The 17,218-nt window shown below is 36.6% G+C and overlaps 1 protein-coding gene across 1 annotated transcript in view; it reads left to right on the forward strand.

Annotated features, from left to right (window-relative positions):
- LOC123874983 (claspin-like) overlaps positions 1 to 11,483 on the forward strand; it is a 32,926-nt gene extending 21,443 nt beyond the window's left edge. Inside the window, exons 16-21 of the mRNA XM_045920585.1 lie at positions 203 to 358; positions 1,194 to 1,336; positions 1,596 to 1,855; positions 3,003 to 3,151; positions 5,097 to 6,815; positions 7,496 to 11,483. Of these exons, the coding sequence (XP_045776541.1) occupies positions 203 to 358; positions 1,194 to 1,336; positions 1,596 to 1,855; positions 3,003 to 3,151; positions 5,097 to 6,806 (2,418 nt within the window). The 3' untranslated portion in view covers positions 6,807 to 6,815; positions 7,496 to 11,483. The remainder of the gene's footprint in view (positions 1 to 202; positions 359 to 1,193; positions 1,337 to 1,595; positions 1,856 to 3,002; positions 3,152 to 5,096; positions 6,816 to 7,495) is intronic.
- Positions 11,484 to 17,218: the final 5,735 nt, after the last annotated feature.

Consider the following 17,218-nt stretch of genomic DNA (forward strand, 5'->3'; position numbering starts at 1 on the left):
ATTTTTATATAAACACGTGGAAATGATACGGCCATTGTCGCAACTAGAATGCCATAAGCCTACTTTATCGTATTAGTTTACAAGTTGCGAAAAACCAAATAAAATTTGAATTTCGCGGGCAGACCCGTCGCTTGCCTCTTAAGCACATTCACGTTTTCCATTCATAATGCAACAGCTGTGTACATAAATGTCGTTGTTCTAGGATAAGCTGTTCCCTTATGCAGAGGAGAACGTGAAACAGTTCCTAGAGAGCCAGTGGGAGAGCGCTGATGTGAAGGAGGTAGTCACGGCGCTGCGAAAGCTGTCGCTGGAAGACCAGGAGAAAAGTGTTGAGGGGCACGTTGCTATTCCTGGAGAGGTAATGCTATACCAACTGCCAACAGCAAATTGCAAACTACTTGTGATTCCTGAAATAAGCAGTCTTCCTTTGCCATTGGTAGTAGCATGGTCCATACTATAAATGAGAAAGTGTCTGTCTGTCTGCTAGCTTTTTTTTTTTCTCTCTCTCGTCTGGCTTTACGAAGATTAGCCAATGTCAGGTTTGTAGTTATTTGTAACAAGTTAGTTAAACTATACAAGTATGGACCCCGTCTGTGCCGGCGCTCGCCGACATACGCACAGCACCCCCTTAGAGCGCTTTCCAGTCAGTTTTAACAAAAAAAACACTCCCAAAAGGCAGAGCACGCCCGCCAGCTAACACCAACACAGACGAAGTCCTCTGCTAGCTTTTGACAACCGATTTTGACGTGTGGTACTTACAGAGGTAGCTTCCATCCCACGAGATTTTCCAAAACCAACTCTATTTTACCTGGACGAAGTAGATTATTTATTTGGTACAGAGGTAGCTTGCATTCCAGGGATGGCAGTTGAAGCTAGAAGATACCTACTCACTCTTGCTGTGAAGGTATTTAGGTTATACGTGGCAGGAAACACGGACGCTGGAATAGAAGAAAGTTCGTATGAGAAACGTTAAGCAAAAAAATTTCATGCAAGTAGATTGGATGTCGACCATATAAGAATGCCAAAGTACATGGTTTTTTTGTGTGGTAGAACAGTGAAGGAGGTACAAGATTGTGATTGTGCAGCCAAACGCTATTCCAGTATATAAAATAATAATAATATAGTAAAATATGGATTTTTAATAAGTACATAATATTTATAGAATTGAATCAATTTTTAAGTTATTCTTTCAGGATGCTTCAAAAGAGGATCAGATTGAGGGTCTAGTCAATAATGTGAAGTGGCAGATGTCAGCGGACCGCAAGGCGGGTCCGCTCAAGCAGTTGCAGGGACTGATTTGGAAGCAAGGCTATGACAAGGGCGATATTAAAGGACAGTAAGTAATGAATTTATTTAAATAAATCGTTCCCCTAGATTAGAACTGTTTCAACTCGAAAAACCCGAAAGTGTCTTTGTTTGTTGGTTCGTCTTTCAATCATGTCAATCTTTCTTTCAATCAAGGGAGCGATGGATTGATGTGTTTTTTGCATATTTATATTATAAACACTCACTATTTATCTATGGAATAGGTAAGCCCACCTGGGCAAAATCAGGGCCAGTCAACAGTTTACAATAAAATAATGTACTTTTTTCAGTGTCTACGATGATGTTTCCGCGGCACTTGAACAATGGCAATCCATCGATGGACAGAAGGTCTACATCTACTCATCTGGTTCAGTCCAAGCCCAAAAGCTCCTGTTCGGTCAGTCCCTGGCTGGTGACCTGTTGAAATACATTGAGGGCCACTTTGATACTGCTGTTGGCGCTAAACAAGAGGCCACCAGCTACTCTGCCATTGTTGAGAAGATTGGCTGCAAGGCTGACGATGTTCTGTTCCTGACTGACATAGTCAAAGGTAAAAAAAACCTTGTTTTTTTTTTTTCATTTCATTCAGACATTTTAATATGTCATAGATGAGGCCCACGACTAGGTGCCATAATGCGCATGGGTTTAGGTTTTTAAAAATCCTGTGGGAACTGTTTATCTGGGATAAAAAGTAGCCTGTATCCATCTTCAGGATGGATGCAAGCTTTACGAGTTAATCTGTATCAAGATGCTCTACAAATTGTGATCAACAGTGTTTATGTTTAGATATAAAAATATATTAAGATTCTTAATGGTTTTATTACATTTGCATTTTTATACTCAATATAAAATTTGGTGCGGTTGTTGAAATGCATTCCCATAATTTTTAGGAAACGTACCGTATTGTACCTCAAAAGGAAAAACGGACTTATAGGATCACTTTGTTGTCTGTCTGTCTGTCCGTCGTGTCTGTCAAGAAACCTATAGGGTACTTCCCGTTGACCTAGAATCATGTAATTTGACAGGTAGGTAGTCTTATAGCACAAATGCAGAAATAAATCTGAAAACTGCGAATTTTTAGTTACATCATTTAAAAAAAGTATTAAAACGTGTTTAAATTTTCAAAGTAAAATAACCATACCAAGTGGGGTATCATATGAAAGGGCTTTACCTGTACATTCTAAAACAGATTTTTATTTATTTTTATGTATAACAGTTTTTGATTTATCATGCAAAATGTTGGAAAAATAGACGAGTACGGAACCCTCAGTGCGCGAGTCTGACTCGCACTTGGCCGGTTTTTGTTTATTATACAAGAGATTGGTTCTATATATTATATTATTGGTTCTTTATATATTATATATTAATATAACGAAAAAAAATCCCTTTTATAATTTTGGGTCAGACCTCAGGTAGGACTCCTGGGCTATAATAAAATTGCTCTTAAAAATAAAAACTAATATTTGGAATCATTTTGGAAAATTATGATGGTTGGATTTAATTTGACAAAATAAAATAAACTTTTATGTAATCGTGTTAAAGCTAAATTTTAATAGGCAGCAATCTCCACTTGAACGATATGTGAATATAGCCTTAAACTTGTACATTTTTTCTCCTTGATCTTTGGTCTTTAAACAATTTGATTTAACTATCAATAACAATAATTATTTGATTTACATTTTACAATTACATTACAGAGGCTGAAGCAGCCCGAACCGCTGGCTTACACGTTGCGCTAGTAAGCCGAGAGGGCAACGCACCGCTACCCTCTGAAGCCACGGAAAGCTTCAATGTGATCCACTCATTGGGCCAACTCGCCTCCAACAAGCGCAAGAAGGACCCACAGGTGCCATGATGATTCCATGTTACCTACATGTAGCCAGCTTGCATGCCATATATGTACCTATATTATGTATATATTGTCTGTGGAGGTTAGTATGATGTAGATGTATTATGTAGCTTTGTATTTAGCCTAAACAACAATATTCACGTTTCACATAAATTATTATAATTGATCAATAGCGCTGCAATTTTAAGCATATTACTCCTATTTGTGGGCCGAAACTTTTTGCGACACGACGTTGCATCACCAAAAACTTGCGACACAGTTGAGTCGAAAGAGGGTTCATTAGGGCACCAAGGCGCTTTGTGGCGCTACTTCGCATTGCATTCTTGAGCCATTTACGCAGGGCCGGCTTGTCTATGTAGGCGGCTCGCTTCGCTCGCTACGTCATCATTTACACAAGAGCTTTTGTTAACATCCCTTAAAAAAGCTTCCATATAGTAAAGTAGTAGCAAACACGTCAAAAAACTTTGAGGTGTGAACATATACTTGGGAATACATTTTGTTCATTTGGTCGCTTTTTTAACGGACGTAAAAAACTCTCGTGTAAATGATGTCTAAAGTCGCAACATTCTTGACTCCAACTCACTCGATGGAGCCTCAAGGTATGGCTCAAACGAACCGTGCCTCAGCATTTACTTTTGTGAATTTTAAAAAAATCTAAATAAATGTGGCGATAGCCTAGGGGTTGTTGGTTAAGACTTCGGCTTCCTACTTTGAGGGTTGTAGGTTTGATACTGCGCACGTACCTCAAACTTTTGAGCTGTGTGTTTTAAGAAATTAAATATCACTTGCTTAAACGGTGAAGGAAAACATCGTGAGGCAACCTGTACCTATGTCTGAGAGTTCTCCATAATGTTCTCAAAGGTGTGTGAAGTCTGCCAATCCGCACTTGGCTAGTGTGGTGGACTAAAGCCTAACCCTTCTCATTCCAAGAGAGGAGCGGTGCTCAGTAGCAAGCTGGCTGATTAGTTGACGATGATGATAAACAATCAAGCACATTCTCAAGATTTTTAAGAGTGTTTCACAATTTGCTTTCATTATGAGTGGAATCGTTTTGTAAAATAGAATAAAAATGTCTTGTTTTCATTTATTTAAATAAATTTATTCAATGTCTCATGTGTTTTTCTGTTATTGTACGTCAAGCCGCTCGCAAATTAATCAGATAAATATTGCACGCTTTTACATACATATTTGTAGTTAACTATGTTATATTTAAGATTTCGGATACTCTTTGTTATACAAATAATACGTGATTTGTTTGAATATTGCTGTTATGTAGTCCTAACATTATAAATTCTTCTATAAAAACTCAAATGAATGCTGTGCATTTATGGTGTTGGTAATATTTTAATATTTTTACTGTCCTTGTTATTTTTTTTTTTTATTATTTCATCAATTTTGTCTTAGCATTTTATCACATCATCAAATTAAAAATACAATATTTTTTTAATTTGATGATGTGATAAAATGCTAAGACAAAATTGATGAATGAAATCAGATATGAGTAACTATGAAATTAATTTGTTCACTATATTATAATATAAGTATTAACATATAATTTTAAAATAAGGAGTTGTAAACAAAGCAAATAAACTATACATTATTTTGATTTGAACAATTCTTTTCAATAACTCTCCTTGCCTCTTATTTTATTGCTCACGTGAATGTGATATTATTCTGTTATATTAGATCTTTGGATTTTATGTGGTGTGGTAATAATCAACTACTTAAGTGCAGTGTGATAAATTGGTGATAGTATATTTTATTTATTACCATTCTTCTTCTTGTTGGTTAGGCGACTATTCTAGTATGCAGGGCACTTCAAACTCTGTATTACTTTGACCGTTGCCGATCTATTGTGATCGCAACAGATGTGATTTATTACCATACATAATTAACTGACATTTCTTAAAACTGCTATTCAATTTTGTTTCAAATATTTCAGGAAGAGCAACCTGCTAAAGTTCCTAAGACTGATACTAGTAACAACGTTAAGACTACAATAGAGACAGAAACAACCAAACCAGAAACCCCAGTAGAAAAGAAAGAAAGCGAAACAGAAAAAATGGAGATTGAGGAAGAGCCACCTGTGAAACAAATTACAGATGAGACTAAAAAACAAATTGATGATGAGAAAACGATCCAAGAAATCCCAGAAGTGGTCGTTGAAGAAGTTACAGATATAAAGGATGACATTCCTGTCATTGATGTTGAACCCGTTATTATAGAATGCGATGAAAGTAAGGCTGATAAAATAGAGACTGAAAAAATGGAAACTGAAATCACTGAAAAGGTGGAAGAAACCAAGCTCCACCCAGAAACCAATCCTGATGAAAAAATTGAAAGTGAGAAGTTAGAAACAGAGAAATCTCAAACTGAGACGTCAGTACCTGAAAAACTAGAGTCAAAGGTGATCTCAGACAGTGACAAAAAGACTGAAATTCCAGAAAGATCCACTGTGCCAAAAGAAAAACTAGAAATTAAGGAACAAGCGACAATTGCTGAAGAAACGCCACAGACTATCATTACTGAAATTGAAGAGGTCACTGACAGTGAAAATCTTGTAGAGATGGCAGAAATTATTGAAGACGTCGAGCCGGTTGTAGAGGAACCTAATGGAGCCGAGGATTTGGAGTTACAGAACGTTGGCGATGTCTTAGAGAAAGAGTGTGATGAGATTTTATCGAAAGTGCAGGATGTAACGAATTTGGATAATATCCCATTAAAATCGACATTGAAACCAATTGCTGAAGAGACTATGGAAACAGATAATTTAGATTCTAATGATATCATGGAAAGGATATTAGACTCCGAAATGGAACTTGAAAAGAAACAGTCTGAAAATGCTTTGAAAGTCACTGAATCTGTAGAAGATGCACAAACAGACAATGCTACTGAAAATGCAGATAGAGTTGCCGAAAATACAGATAAAGAAGCAGTTAATACAGATAAAGTTGTTGAAAATACAGATAATAAAGCCGAAAATACAGAAAAAGTAGCAGAAAACACAGACAAATTAGTTGAGAAAACAGAAAAAGGTGCAGAGAATACAGATAAACCAGAAGAAGGAATAACTGATGTTGTAGAAGAAAATAGAAAGGGTGATAATGATGAATCTAGCATCACAAAAATTAATAGTGTTTCAGGGGCCAAAGAAACTGAAAGTAAGATAGAAGAAGAAATTCCTCCCGAAGTACCCACAAAAGAAAGTAGTCCACAAGAGGAAAAATCTAAACCAGAAACAGTAAGCAACACGGAAGAAACAAAGAAATCTGAAGAGAGTATTGAAACTCCATCAGAACAAAAACCCGAAGAAAATACACTAACCACTAAAAAGGAAAATGATAACGTTACTGAAGCACAAAAACCTACAGAAAGTGCCACTGGGGAATCACAAGTGAACGGCGATACGACAAACGGTCAAAAAGAAACAGTTAATCTGAATGGTGACGTCAGCAAAGATGAAGAGTTAAGTTCACGATTATCAGTCGAGAATGGTAACGGTAAAGAAATTAATGGTTCAAACGGCGACTCCTTGGATGCTGAAAATGGAACAGACAAAAAGGTGGAAGCGGATGTTTCTGACATCAAAGTTAAGACCGTCACATCAGACGAGCCACACCCTGAGCCTATAGAGCAGCCTACTGAAGCATAAAATATCTTGGTAAGTTCAATACGGTTCAACATAGGCAACTTTGTCAAAAATAAATTATTTCTCAGTGATTATTAAATAAAGGGTCTTCCAAAATACGTAAAATCCACGTCCTTTGGTAGTGTTAAGCGTAATAACCATTTTAAATAATTATCGATTAAACTAAAAAAGCACGTCAAATCATTGTAATTTCACATGCCAGTATTTCATAGAAGTTCGCATACTAAGCGTTTGATAAAAGGACACTGACTAGTTGTCAAAACCAGATTTATATCTTTTTAACCCCCAACCCAAAAAGAGGGGTGTTATAAGTTTGACGTGTGTATCTGTGTATCTGTCTATGGCATCGTAGCTCCTAAACTAATAAACCGATTTTAATTTAGTTTTTTTTTTTTTTTTTGAAAGGTGGCTTGATCGAGAGTGTTCTTAGCTATAATCCAAGAAAATCGGTTCAGCCGTTTGAAAGTTATCAGCTCTTTTCCTTCACTTGTTGGGGTGTTATAAATTTTTAATTTACACTTGTTGTTTTCAGCATTTCTGATGGTGAACTTAATCCAAACCCATACTTCTATATCTGTACTAATATGATTTAAGTCTACTATTAATCTAATAAGTCTATTAAAAATCACCAAATCTTTTCATCAATCCTTTTCATCTGAAACAGAATTAAAGCTATCATAAATGGTTTTCAGTGTGGGACGGGATGTTAATCCGGGCGTCGAGTTGTTGGCTAAGACTGAGGCTGCTTCCACGCTAACATCATCTAGGTTTATATGTATTGAACTTTCTATACCGCGCGGTGACGATTTGTACATTGCCCATATTAAGCAATACCAAATGATTTTGTATGATACCATTCTTAAAGGGTTTTAATGTTGGCTGATCCGATAATAAGGTCTTCAGATTATGTCAACTCCACTCTGACTCGACTCACAGTAAAGCAAGGAAATGTATGCTTTATATCCTGTTATTTACGGTGCTTTTACAAATTTCAAACTAGTAATTGTCTTGAACTGTGTCACTGCGGCGTACGAAACAGCATATTATTCGGCTTCGTAGAGCATTGTCTCTGTCACTCCTACCTATGTAAAGTTTGTCGGTCTCAACAACAGAGACAACGCTCTACGAATCCGCTATCTCTTACTTAAGTCGATGTACAATAATAATAATATATTGAAATCGACAAAAATGAGATTGGACAGTGGAAATGTTGCCAGTTTACATTGATATTTAAATGTGCATTACAGAAAGGGTTCAATAAATGATAATAGTCCAGACAGTTATCTGGTTTGGAACAAAAATTTGAAAAGCATGTATAATAGGTTTACCCTACCCGCGGAAAAAAGTTAGTATAGCACTCTCTCTGTTATGTAATCCCAGAGTCAAAAATCTCAGTGGGCGTTTACCATTTAGAGTGGCCAACCAATCACGAACATGTTTTCAAAAAACATTCGAAATTCAATTCAAATTAGAAAACATACTTTCATTTGTGATTGGTTGGTGACTCAAAATAGTTAGCGCCCACTGAGATTTTGGGTTCTATCATTTGTATGGGATTACATAACAGAGAGCGCTATACTAATTTCATTCCGCGGATAGAGTACAGCGAGGCTTCACTTACATTGCAAGCATACAGGTACCAGCAGTAAATATTGTACATTATTAGAAAGAGATTTCTGCTTCGTAGAGCGTCGTCTCTATCACTCATACCTATGTGACGTTTGGTCGGTTGCAACGACAGAGACAATGCTTTACGAATCCGCCATCTCTTTCTAAAGTTCGATGTGCAATATTTGCTGCCGGGTCCTGCACAAAATTGTTAAAGTTTGGATAGTACCGGTTGCCAATTCACAGTCGATATATTGAGATACGGAATGGCCCCTACCATTATTGGATTAGGTAGCATAAAAACGCAAATATGGATGTACACATTAATTTTTGACAAAAATATTTACTTAATTCCATAAAATTATAAAGAAACGTAGGAAATAGAAATAGATTATTTCAAATATCGTCAAAATGAGTGTACTCCATTTTTAGGGGAAATGTATGATTTTTGTGGTGATATTAAGAGTGCGGTATATTTTCTACTTAGAATGAGTGTAAGTTAAATGATTCAACTGTTGAATATAAAATATTTTCGCTTTTTAAGTATACCTATTCTAATACTATGTAATATGTATGACATTAGTGTAAGGTTTACTTTATTTTTACGAAACTTATTAAGCTTAAATGTTTTGTATTTTAGGTACGTTCACTTAAAATATATTATAATATTGTAAGTAGAATATATATCAAAGTAATTATAAATTTTACTGATTTGAGAATTTTTATAATGCAAAATTATCACATCGCACAAGTAAATTAATTTGATTGTTGTAATTGTATGAACATTCCTTTACAACTAACTGGTTAAATTAAGAACATTAGTTAGGTGCTTTTTAGACTATACCTAAGGCTCACGCGTCGTTCCTGTTTTTGTATGAACTTTTATTGCAATGAATGCTTACATATTATGCTTGATCAACATGAATATTTAAAAAAAAACAGTGCTCGCAAATAAGTATTCCGATCTGATTGCAACATGGCGCTTTGTATAGCTTATAGACTAAGGCCGAGATCTATAGAAAGTACTTTTACTTTGCTCAGACTTAAGACTGTTAAAACGAGACAGCGTTATATCGCCGACATAAATGTATCCCGTTTTAACCGAAACTTAAGTCTAAGTTAAGTCAAAGTACTCTATAGATCTTAGCCTAAGGATTAAACACAAAAGCCCGGCTGAGATCTGTTTTTGTACAATGCGCGCAGTTATTGGCCTCGTCTGATTGGAGTACTTCGTTTTGCGCGCGCTATTATAATAGATGCTGATATTAATATTTTCAATTGCGTAATATAAATTATTTCAAATTTTTAAGATTTACTTCTTGGTCTTATAGAAACTACTAGGAGCTTTTTTGACCCTTTCTAAAAAATGTATAGACATTTTTTAATGATGTTGTTGATCAAGCATAATGTTAAGTGGAAATATCAATAACCCGACATTTTAAAGTAAGACTTAAAATAAGATTTTTATAACGAAAGTGTTGTACTCCATACGAAAATCCTTGACGCGAGCTTAGGGGATGGCATTGTACAATATTTGTCACCGTTTGTCGTATTTAGCTAAGGTAAGTTTATTCCTAAGTATTAACTGTATTGTGATCTTAATTATCGTACATATTACAATATTTTCGTAATTTTTCTTATACTGCCAAATTACTTGCCCCCGCTCACTCTCCGTTGGTTCGCTGGACATTGTGATATTGACATGACAAGACTGGAAAATAGGTTATTGATAATATCTGGGCTGTTATAAAGGTTACATTATGCTAATTTGAAAATATACTCATTATATAGTATTATTACATGGGCTCTTAGACCATATGTAATCAAAACAATACCTACTTATAATATGTATGAATGACGTAAGTACATAGACCTTTTAAAAACTAGATTCTTGAGCATGAGCAAATATAAAACTGTTGAATATAAAAAAATAATATTGAATTATTATTATATATAGTATTTATAGTATTAGTATATATTATTATATTTTGTAAATCTGAAAATGTAATAGTGATTTTTAAAATGAAAAGGAAGCAAATAATGATTAATTTGGAACTTTAATGTTTTAATAGATTTAAGCAAATTATAGTCAATTATTTAAAATATTTTAGATTATACGTTTCAACCATTGTCAAACTTTGTAAAATTTAAAAATCGGTCAGGTGCGAATCGAATTCGCGCGAGGGGTTCTACCGTCGTACACTATTTATAGTATATTTTCAAATTAGACATTTCAGAACGACTGAAAACTAACATTTTTACAGATTGCCATACATTTGTGTTCAACGTATGTCTATAAAAATATTTTCTAAAATGAAGTATTTTATACCGTTTTAGTATTTTATCGTATGTAATTTTTTTTTTTTTTTCAAGTCACCAATTTCAGCCATAAACAAGACTGATCGTTTGTATCAAAGAATTTTTGGTATGCTTTTTCTATATGATAATAATACTATGCTTATGTGCTAAAAATAAGGGTGCGTCGGAGTAAAAGTTAGGTAGTTTTTGATCCAAATAATTTAATTGCTAATGAATAACGATGATTGATTTTTAAAATGGCAAAGGTTGTAAAGCATATGCTCGCAACTTTTTTTTTATACCAACTAGTCATGGTGCCCCGAATCTCGAATTAGTATGTTATCCGTAACATACTTAAATTAGGTAAAATATGTGATGAATATGGATATTTCGTATTATTTAAATTATAGTTTCTTTTACGTTCCTTTAGTATTAAGAATGAGAATGTGTCGTCGATTTGGCAAACCAACGTCGAGTGAGGGAACAAGTCACTTATCTAGACTGATTTTAACTCGTTTGTACTTTCAACTTCCATTCAATTTAACATCCGAACCGGCATTTTACAAACTATTTTAATTTTTGTTATTTTTTTATTTTATAACGTGTCGAGATTGATACATGAGAGAAGCTTAAGTAATAAGTAAGTCTCCCTTTAGTTTCCTAGGATACCAATAACTGTATAAATAACAAGATTTTGAATTCGTCTGAAATATTGTATTAATTTTAATTGTCTCAACTAATGACGTTAAAATATAATGGATGTAGAATTTTTAATGGCTTTTCATTTATACCTTGGCTTGCCTTTCTTTTATATAGATAGTATAAAGTCGTATTATAGGTCCGTATTGAGAGGGTTCCCGACCGAATTATTATGCTGACTTGTATACGGAAATCGGTAGGATGGGTTCTGTATGACTTGACAGTGAACAAAAACTGCCAGCTTTTATCAAAAGGACTTGTAGGACGATTCTATCACTTGTTCATAATAAATGGCATGAAGGACAGTGACTAGAACTGCCAGTCTTTATCAAAATGGTCCAGTTGGGCAGATTCTATATGATTTAAAGTGAACGCACACTTATCCGAGTCTAACGAAACGAATTTTAGAATTCTGTGTATGAAACCTCACTTCCCCGCGTCAAATCGGGAGAAGAGTTCATATGCAGAATTGTAAAATTCGTTTCGTTCGACTCGGATAAGTGTGTGTTCACCTTTATAGTGAACAAGAACTGCCAGTTTTCATCAAAAGACTCCGGTAGGACGATTCTATATAACTGTTACAGTGGCTGAGATCGATAGAGGGCACTTTGACTGCTCAGACTTAGACACTAAGGTTGAAATCTATAGAGCGCACTTTGACTTTGCTTAGACTTAAGGTTCAATTAAAACGAGACAGATTTATGCCAGCCGTATAACGCTGTCTCGTTTTAAGTGTCTTAAGTCTGATCAACGTCAAAGTGCACGCTATAGATCTCAGCCTTAAAGCGAGACAGCGCTATACCGCTGGCATAAATCTGTCACATTTTAACTGAAACTTAAGTCTTAGCAAAGTCAAAGTGCGCTCTATAGATTTCCACCGTAGTCTGCCAGCGTTTATCAAAAGGGCTCCCCGTATAACTGTGGACATGAAGGTGATGTGGCGCGAGCACCGCACCGGCCCCAAAATCTACGAAGAATACTCATGTGTCACGCCAGCGCCACCTGGATTTTTTCGCGCCTCAATATCCCAAATGTCACAATGATGAAGTTTGACCGACTTCAAATTCATCGGAATCTTTTTTTATAATATTATATCCTTTTCAAATAAACACCTAAGGTAAGGTTGCGTGGAGGTACCACGCAATAAGGTCGCATACGTAGTGGAGCAATTTAGGCGCCACACCACATCGGAACGAAACGAGGCGATGTTGGAGGTTATGCTTATGAATACAAAAGATATAGAAACTGAACATTGCGGTCGGAGAACGGAACGCGACGGGCGTGAATCGACGCGCGCTGGGGCCTATTCTCTCAACTCCAATACGATAGATGTACATATAATGCGTACAAAATGCGATCTCACTCGTCATTTTAACTATGTGTCAACTGTATAACTGTCCCGAAATGTGAAATCCATCCTAATTCGAATAACTACTAAACTTTTGATATGGTAGTTGACACAGAGTTAAAATGGCGAGTGAGTTCTCATTTTGTACGGATTATTATACGTTTGAAACCATAGGTAGTCTTAGGGTGTTTGTGCACTCATTCGTATTCAATTCGTAGGTATTCGTTTTCGTATAAATACGATTCAAAGTGGCCGTCATACAAAACGTAGGTACGTACGGATGTGCACTTATACGTATTCTTACGATTCGTATTCGATGGATTTTTGACGTAAAAATACGGATCGTTTTGTTACAAAAACGAATACGAATGAATGCACAAACGCTCTAATGTTTGAAACAAACAGTTAGAGTTGATGAGAGACGCGAATCTATTGTTGAATTAAAAAAGGTAGGTAATAATCGAGAAAACCCCTGTAAATAGGTAGGTTAACAAAGCTACATAATACACGGATGGATCATTAGTCCTACTGCCCGAAATTGAAATGAATTCTAGGTGTAATCACGAATGTTTAGATAATAAAGGTGGATCGAATGCTCATACCTACTGCTAGAGGTCAAAGAGAATATAATCACTACGTTCTAGAGGTGACACTGCATTGCTACCAAATAGACGTAATATCGCCTATCATTTTAGTAAGCAGCGAAATTACTCGTAAACCGTTCGATAAATTTTCGTACAGCATTGGTCATAGGTCCCGGACGCGGGCTGACGTCAGGGATTCTTGCGCTCGCGCAGTATACCTTGTGAATCATGCGCCGATGTGTCACCCACCTCCGACGTCGTTATTCGCTCGACTGAAAGTAGCTATAATCGAAAGAACTCAATACGAAAATACCGATATTTTGATAAGTTTCAGCCTAATAAAAGACTCAACGGCAATCATCAACCGATAGACGCCCACTGCTGGGCATAGGTCTCTTGTAGGGACTTCTACACGCCATTGTTTGCGCCGCCTAAATTCAGCGGCTCCCTGGGACTGGTTTGATGTCGTCTGTCCACTTGACACTTCCAAATGTGAATTTTATGTGCATATTGTTGGTTATCCTAGTGTCAATACGCATTTCCTGTTTGATTGTACAAAAACCGGCCAAGTGCGAGTCAGACTCGCGCACCGAGGGTTCCGTACTCGGGTATTTTTCCGACATTTTGCACGATAAATCAAAAACTAATATGCGTAGGAATAAATAAAAAATCTGTTTTAGAATGTACAAGTAAAGCCCTTTCATATGATACCCCACTTGATAAGTATATAGTTATTTTACTTTGACAATTGAAACACATTTTAAATTTTTTTCTCTGTGATGTAACCACAAATTCACGGTTTTCAGATTTATTCTTTTACTTGTGCTATAAGACTTACCTACCTGCCTTTCATGCTTCTAAGTCATCGGGAAAAGTACCCTATAGGTTTTCTTGATAGACACGTCGGACGGACGGACGGACGGACAGTCAGACAGACAGACAACAAAGTGATCCTATAAGGGTTCCGTTTTTCCTTTTGAGGTACGGAACCCTAAAAACTGATGAGTTGAAAATCTGGTGGTAGAGAATCTGATGAATTGAGAATCTGGCATAAGGATTGGTATTTATACACACGCACATATTATGTAGGTTAGGCATGAACTGCGTGCTATATTCACGGTATCTTGTGTCGATGTCGGGGGAATTGAGGGCAATTTGATAAGAACCGCCTCATTTCCATGAAGAGCTGAGGGCGAGGTTACACTTGCTTTTGAAAACTTTAATCCGGCTAAGCCCGACTATGGCAAAGCCAAAAGGAAGGGTTATGATTTTAGCAGTCTATGTATATTGTATTTATGTAGGTTTGTATGTATGTTCCACTGTAGCGCCTAAACTACAGAGCCAATTTTGATGAATGAGGTGTGAATCGATTCGTTATTATGTTCCGGGTGACATAGGTTACATTTACGGAAAAAATTGACCTGACGGACGTTACATCCAAAAAAGTGGGTCTCCAAAATTTTTTTTGCTGTTGTATTGAAGTGGGATATCAGATAAAAGAGGAAAAAATTCTGAGTTCATAAATATAAAAAATATCAATGTTAAAATACTACGAGCGAGAGAAAAACAATTTTACTATATCTATCGCTAGCTATCGGAAGTTCGCGGTAGTAGTCGGGCTTTAATACTGTTTAACTTCATTGTTGTTGTAAAAATCTCTACCGTCTGTATGTATATCTACTTTTTCCATGATTACCTGCGAAGAAATTAGATTTTTAGTTACAGTTATTAATAATTAGGTAAAACTTGTAAAAGCAAGTGATATTTAATTACTTATCCTTAAAACGCACATAACCTCGAAAAGTATAGAGGTGCTACCCGGAATCAAACTTAGGACTTCCGAATGAATGGTCAATGTCTTAACCACTAGGCTACCACCCACTGCTTTTTATTAATATTTACATAGATATAACCACTTGATGGCTTGAAACTGTAACTTTTCGGAGTTATAGGTGTTTTTTAAAAAAACCGGCCAAGTGCGAGTCGGACTCGCGCACCGAGGGTTCCGTACTCGGGTATTTTTTTCGACCTTTTGCACGATAAATCAAAAACTATTAGGTATGCATAAAAATTAATAAAAATCTGTCTTAGAATTTACAGGTAAAGCCCTTTCATAACCCCACTTGTTATAGTTAAGTATCTTACTTTGAAAATTTAAACACATTTTAATTTTTTTAATGATGTAACCACAAATTCACGGTTTTCGGATTTATTCCTTAACTTGCGCTAAAAAATACCTACCTACTTGCCAAAATTCTTGATTCTAGGTCAACTGGAAAGCTATAGGTTTTCTTGACAGACACGACGGACGGACAGACAGACAGACAACAAAGTGATCCTATAAGGGTTCCGTTTTTCCTTTTCAGGTACGGAACCCTAAAAATGGAATATCACTTGCTTTAACGGTGAACAAATTGCATGCTGAGGAAACCTGTACGCCTGATATCCATAATGTTTATCAAAGGTGTGTGAAATCTGCCAATCCGCAATTGGCTAGCGTGTACTATGGCCTAAAGTCTAAACCCCTGCCGTGCCATTCTGTGAGGAGACCACCGATTCTGAAAACCCTGCATCAATCATTTTTACAATCGCAATCGTTATGTTTGGCTGAATTTATGGTATTCTTGTTGCAACAATGCATTGCAGCCAATAGTGAGCGACCGTCAACCAATCAACAGTGATTGGGATCGTGACATTGTAGCTGTCATTCTACTGCAATTGAGCCGCTGTGCTCCCTAGTGGGACGGTGATGGCTTGATGATGATGATGATGATGGTGATACTTGATAGTGTGTGGTGGGCATTACATCGGTATAAAAAAGTAGGCGGCACCGCGCTGGTATGAGCCAACCGGTACCGGTAGCTAAGCGCGCGCTGCTCGCTTGTATTTTTATGTAACTTGTTACCTACTCAGCGCGTTGCGCCATGCCAGACCCGGGTCTACTACGATGCGAATCATCATAACTCACATGACACTTGAAACTTGACTAAGGATTGCCATTTTTAGGATGGAATGCCACTGAAGGATGCTAACATGACTTCGTTGTTCATCCGTCTGTCTGTCTGACAGCGGGCTGTATCATGAACCGTAATAGGTAATAAGTACAAAATCCGGCGGGAAATATTGTACGTCGACTTTTAGATAGCGGTTTCGTAGAGCGTTGTCTTTGTCGTTGAGTCTGACAAAACGTCACATAGGTGTGAGTGACAGAGACAATCGCTCTACAAGCCGACATCTCTTTCTTAAGGTCGATGTTAGTGCCCATTTAGTGCCTCATACAATCATTAGAATACACTATAGAAGTCATTGGTCGATGTACAATTTCCCTATTGGCTACTTGTAGAGAGTTGAAATTTCCCTGCGTGCATTTTTATTGCCATTTGCCGCCATAATAACAAATAGTACCTACCTAAAAATTTCAGGTAGTACCTATACCTACCCAGAATCGATTCCCAGACCCCATAAATCGGAGACCGACGTCTTACCCACTTGGTTATCAGCGTTTACACTTAATAACTGCCATACGCTGAATACCAGGTAGGTACCATATGCTGTCGGAACCGTGTAAAAAACTAGCAATAAAAAACAAAAGCATCCGTAGGCTCCATTGATCTACCTGGCAGGTATACGCATGGTTTACCTTATAAAGCCTGCCATTAAGCGATGTAACTGCGCGGGGAGCCCTGGAAAACTGCGGGGGTCTAGACTCTAGATACCTGCCTAGGTAAAGTACAAATTTTTTTTCACTAGTAAGGGTTTGATAGTTTTTAACCCCCGACCCAAAACTCCTCTTAGCTTGTCAAACTTATAACACTCCTCTGAGTGTTATAAGTTTGACATGTGTATCTGTGTATCTGTCTGTGGCATCGTAGCTCCTA

The sequence above is a fragment of the Maniola jurtina genome, chromosome 19 (genome assembly GCF_905333055.1).
Source record: "Maniola jurtina chromosome 19, ilManJurt1.1, whole genome shotgun sequence".
Classification (NCBI taxonomy): domain Eukaryota; kingdom Metazoa; phylum Arthropoda; class Insecta; order Lepidoptera; family Nymphalidae; genus Maniola; species Maniola jurtina.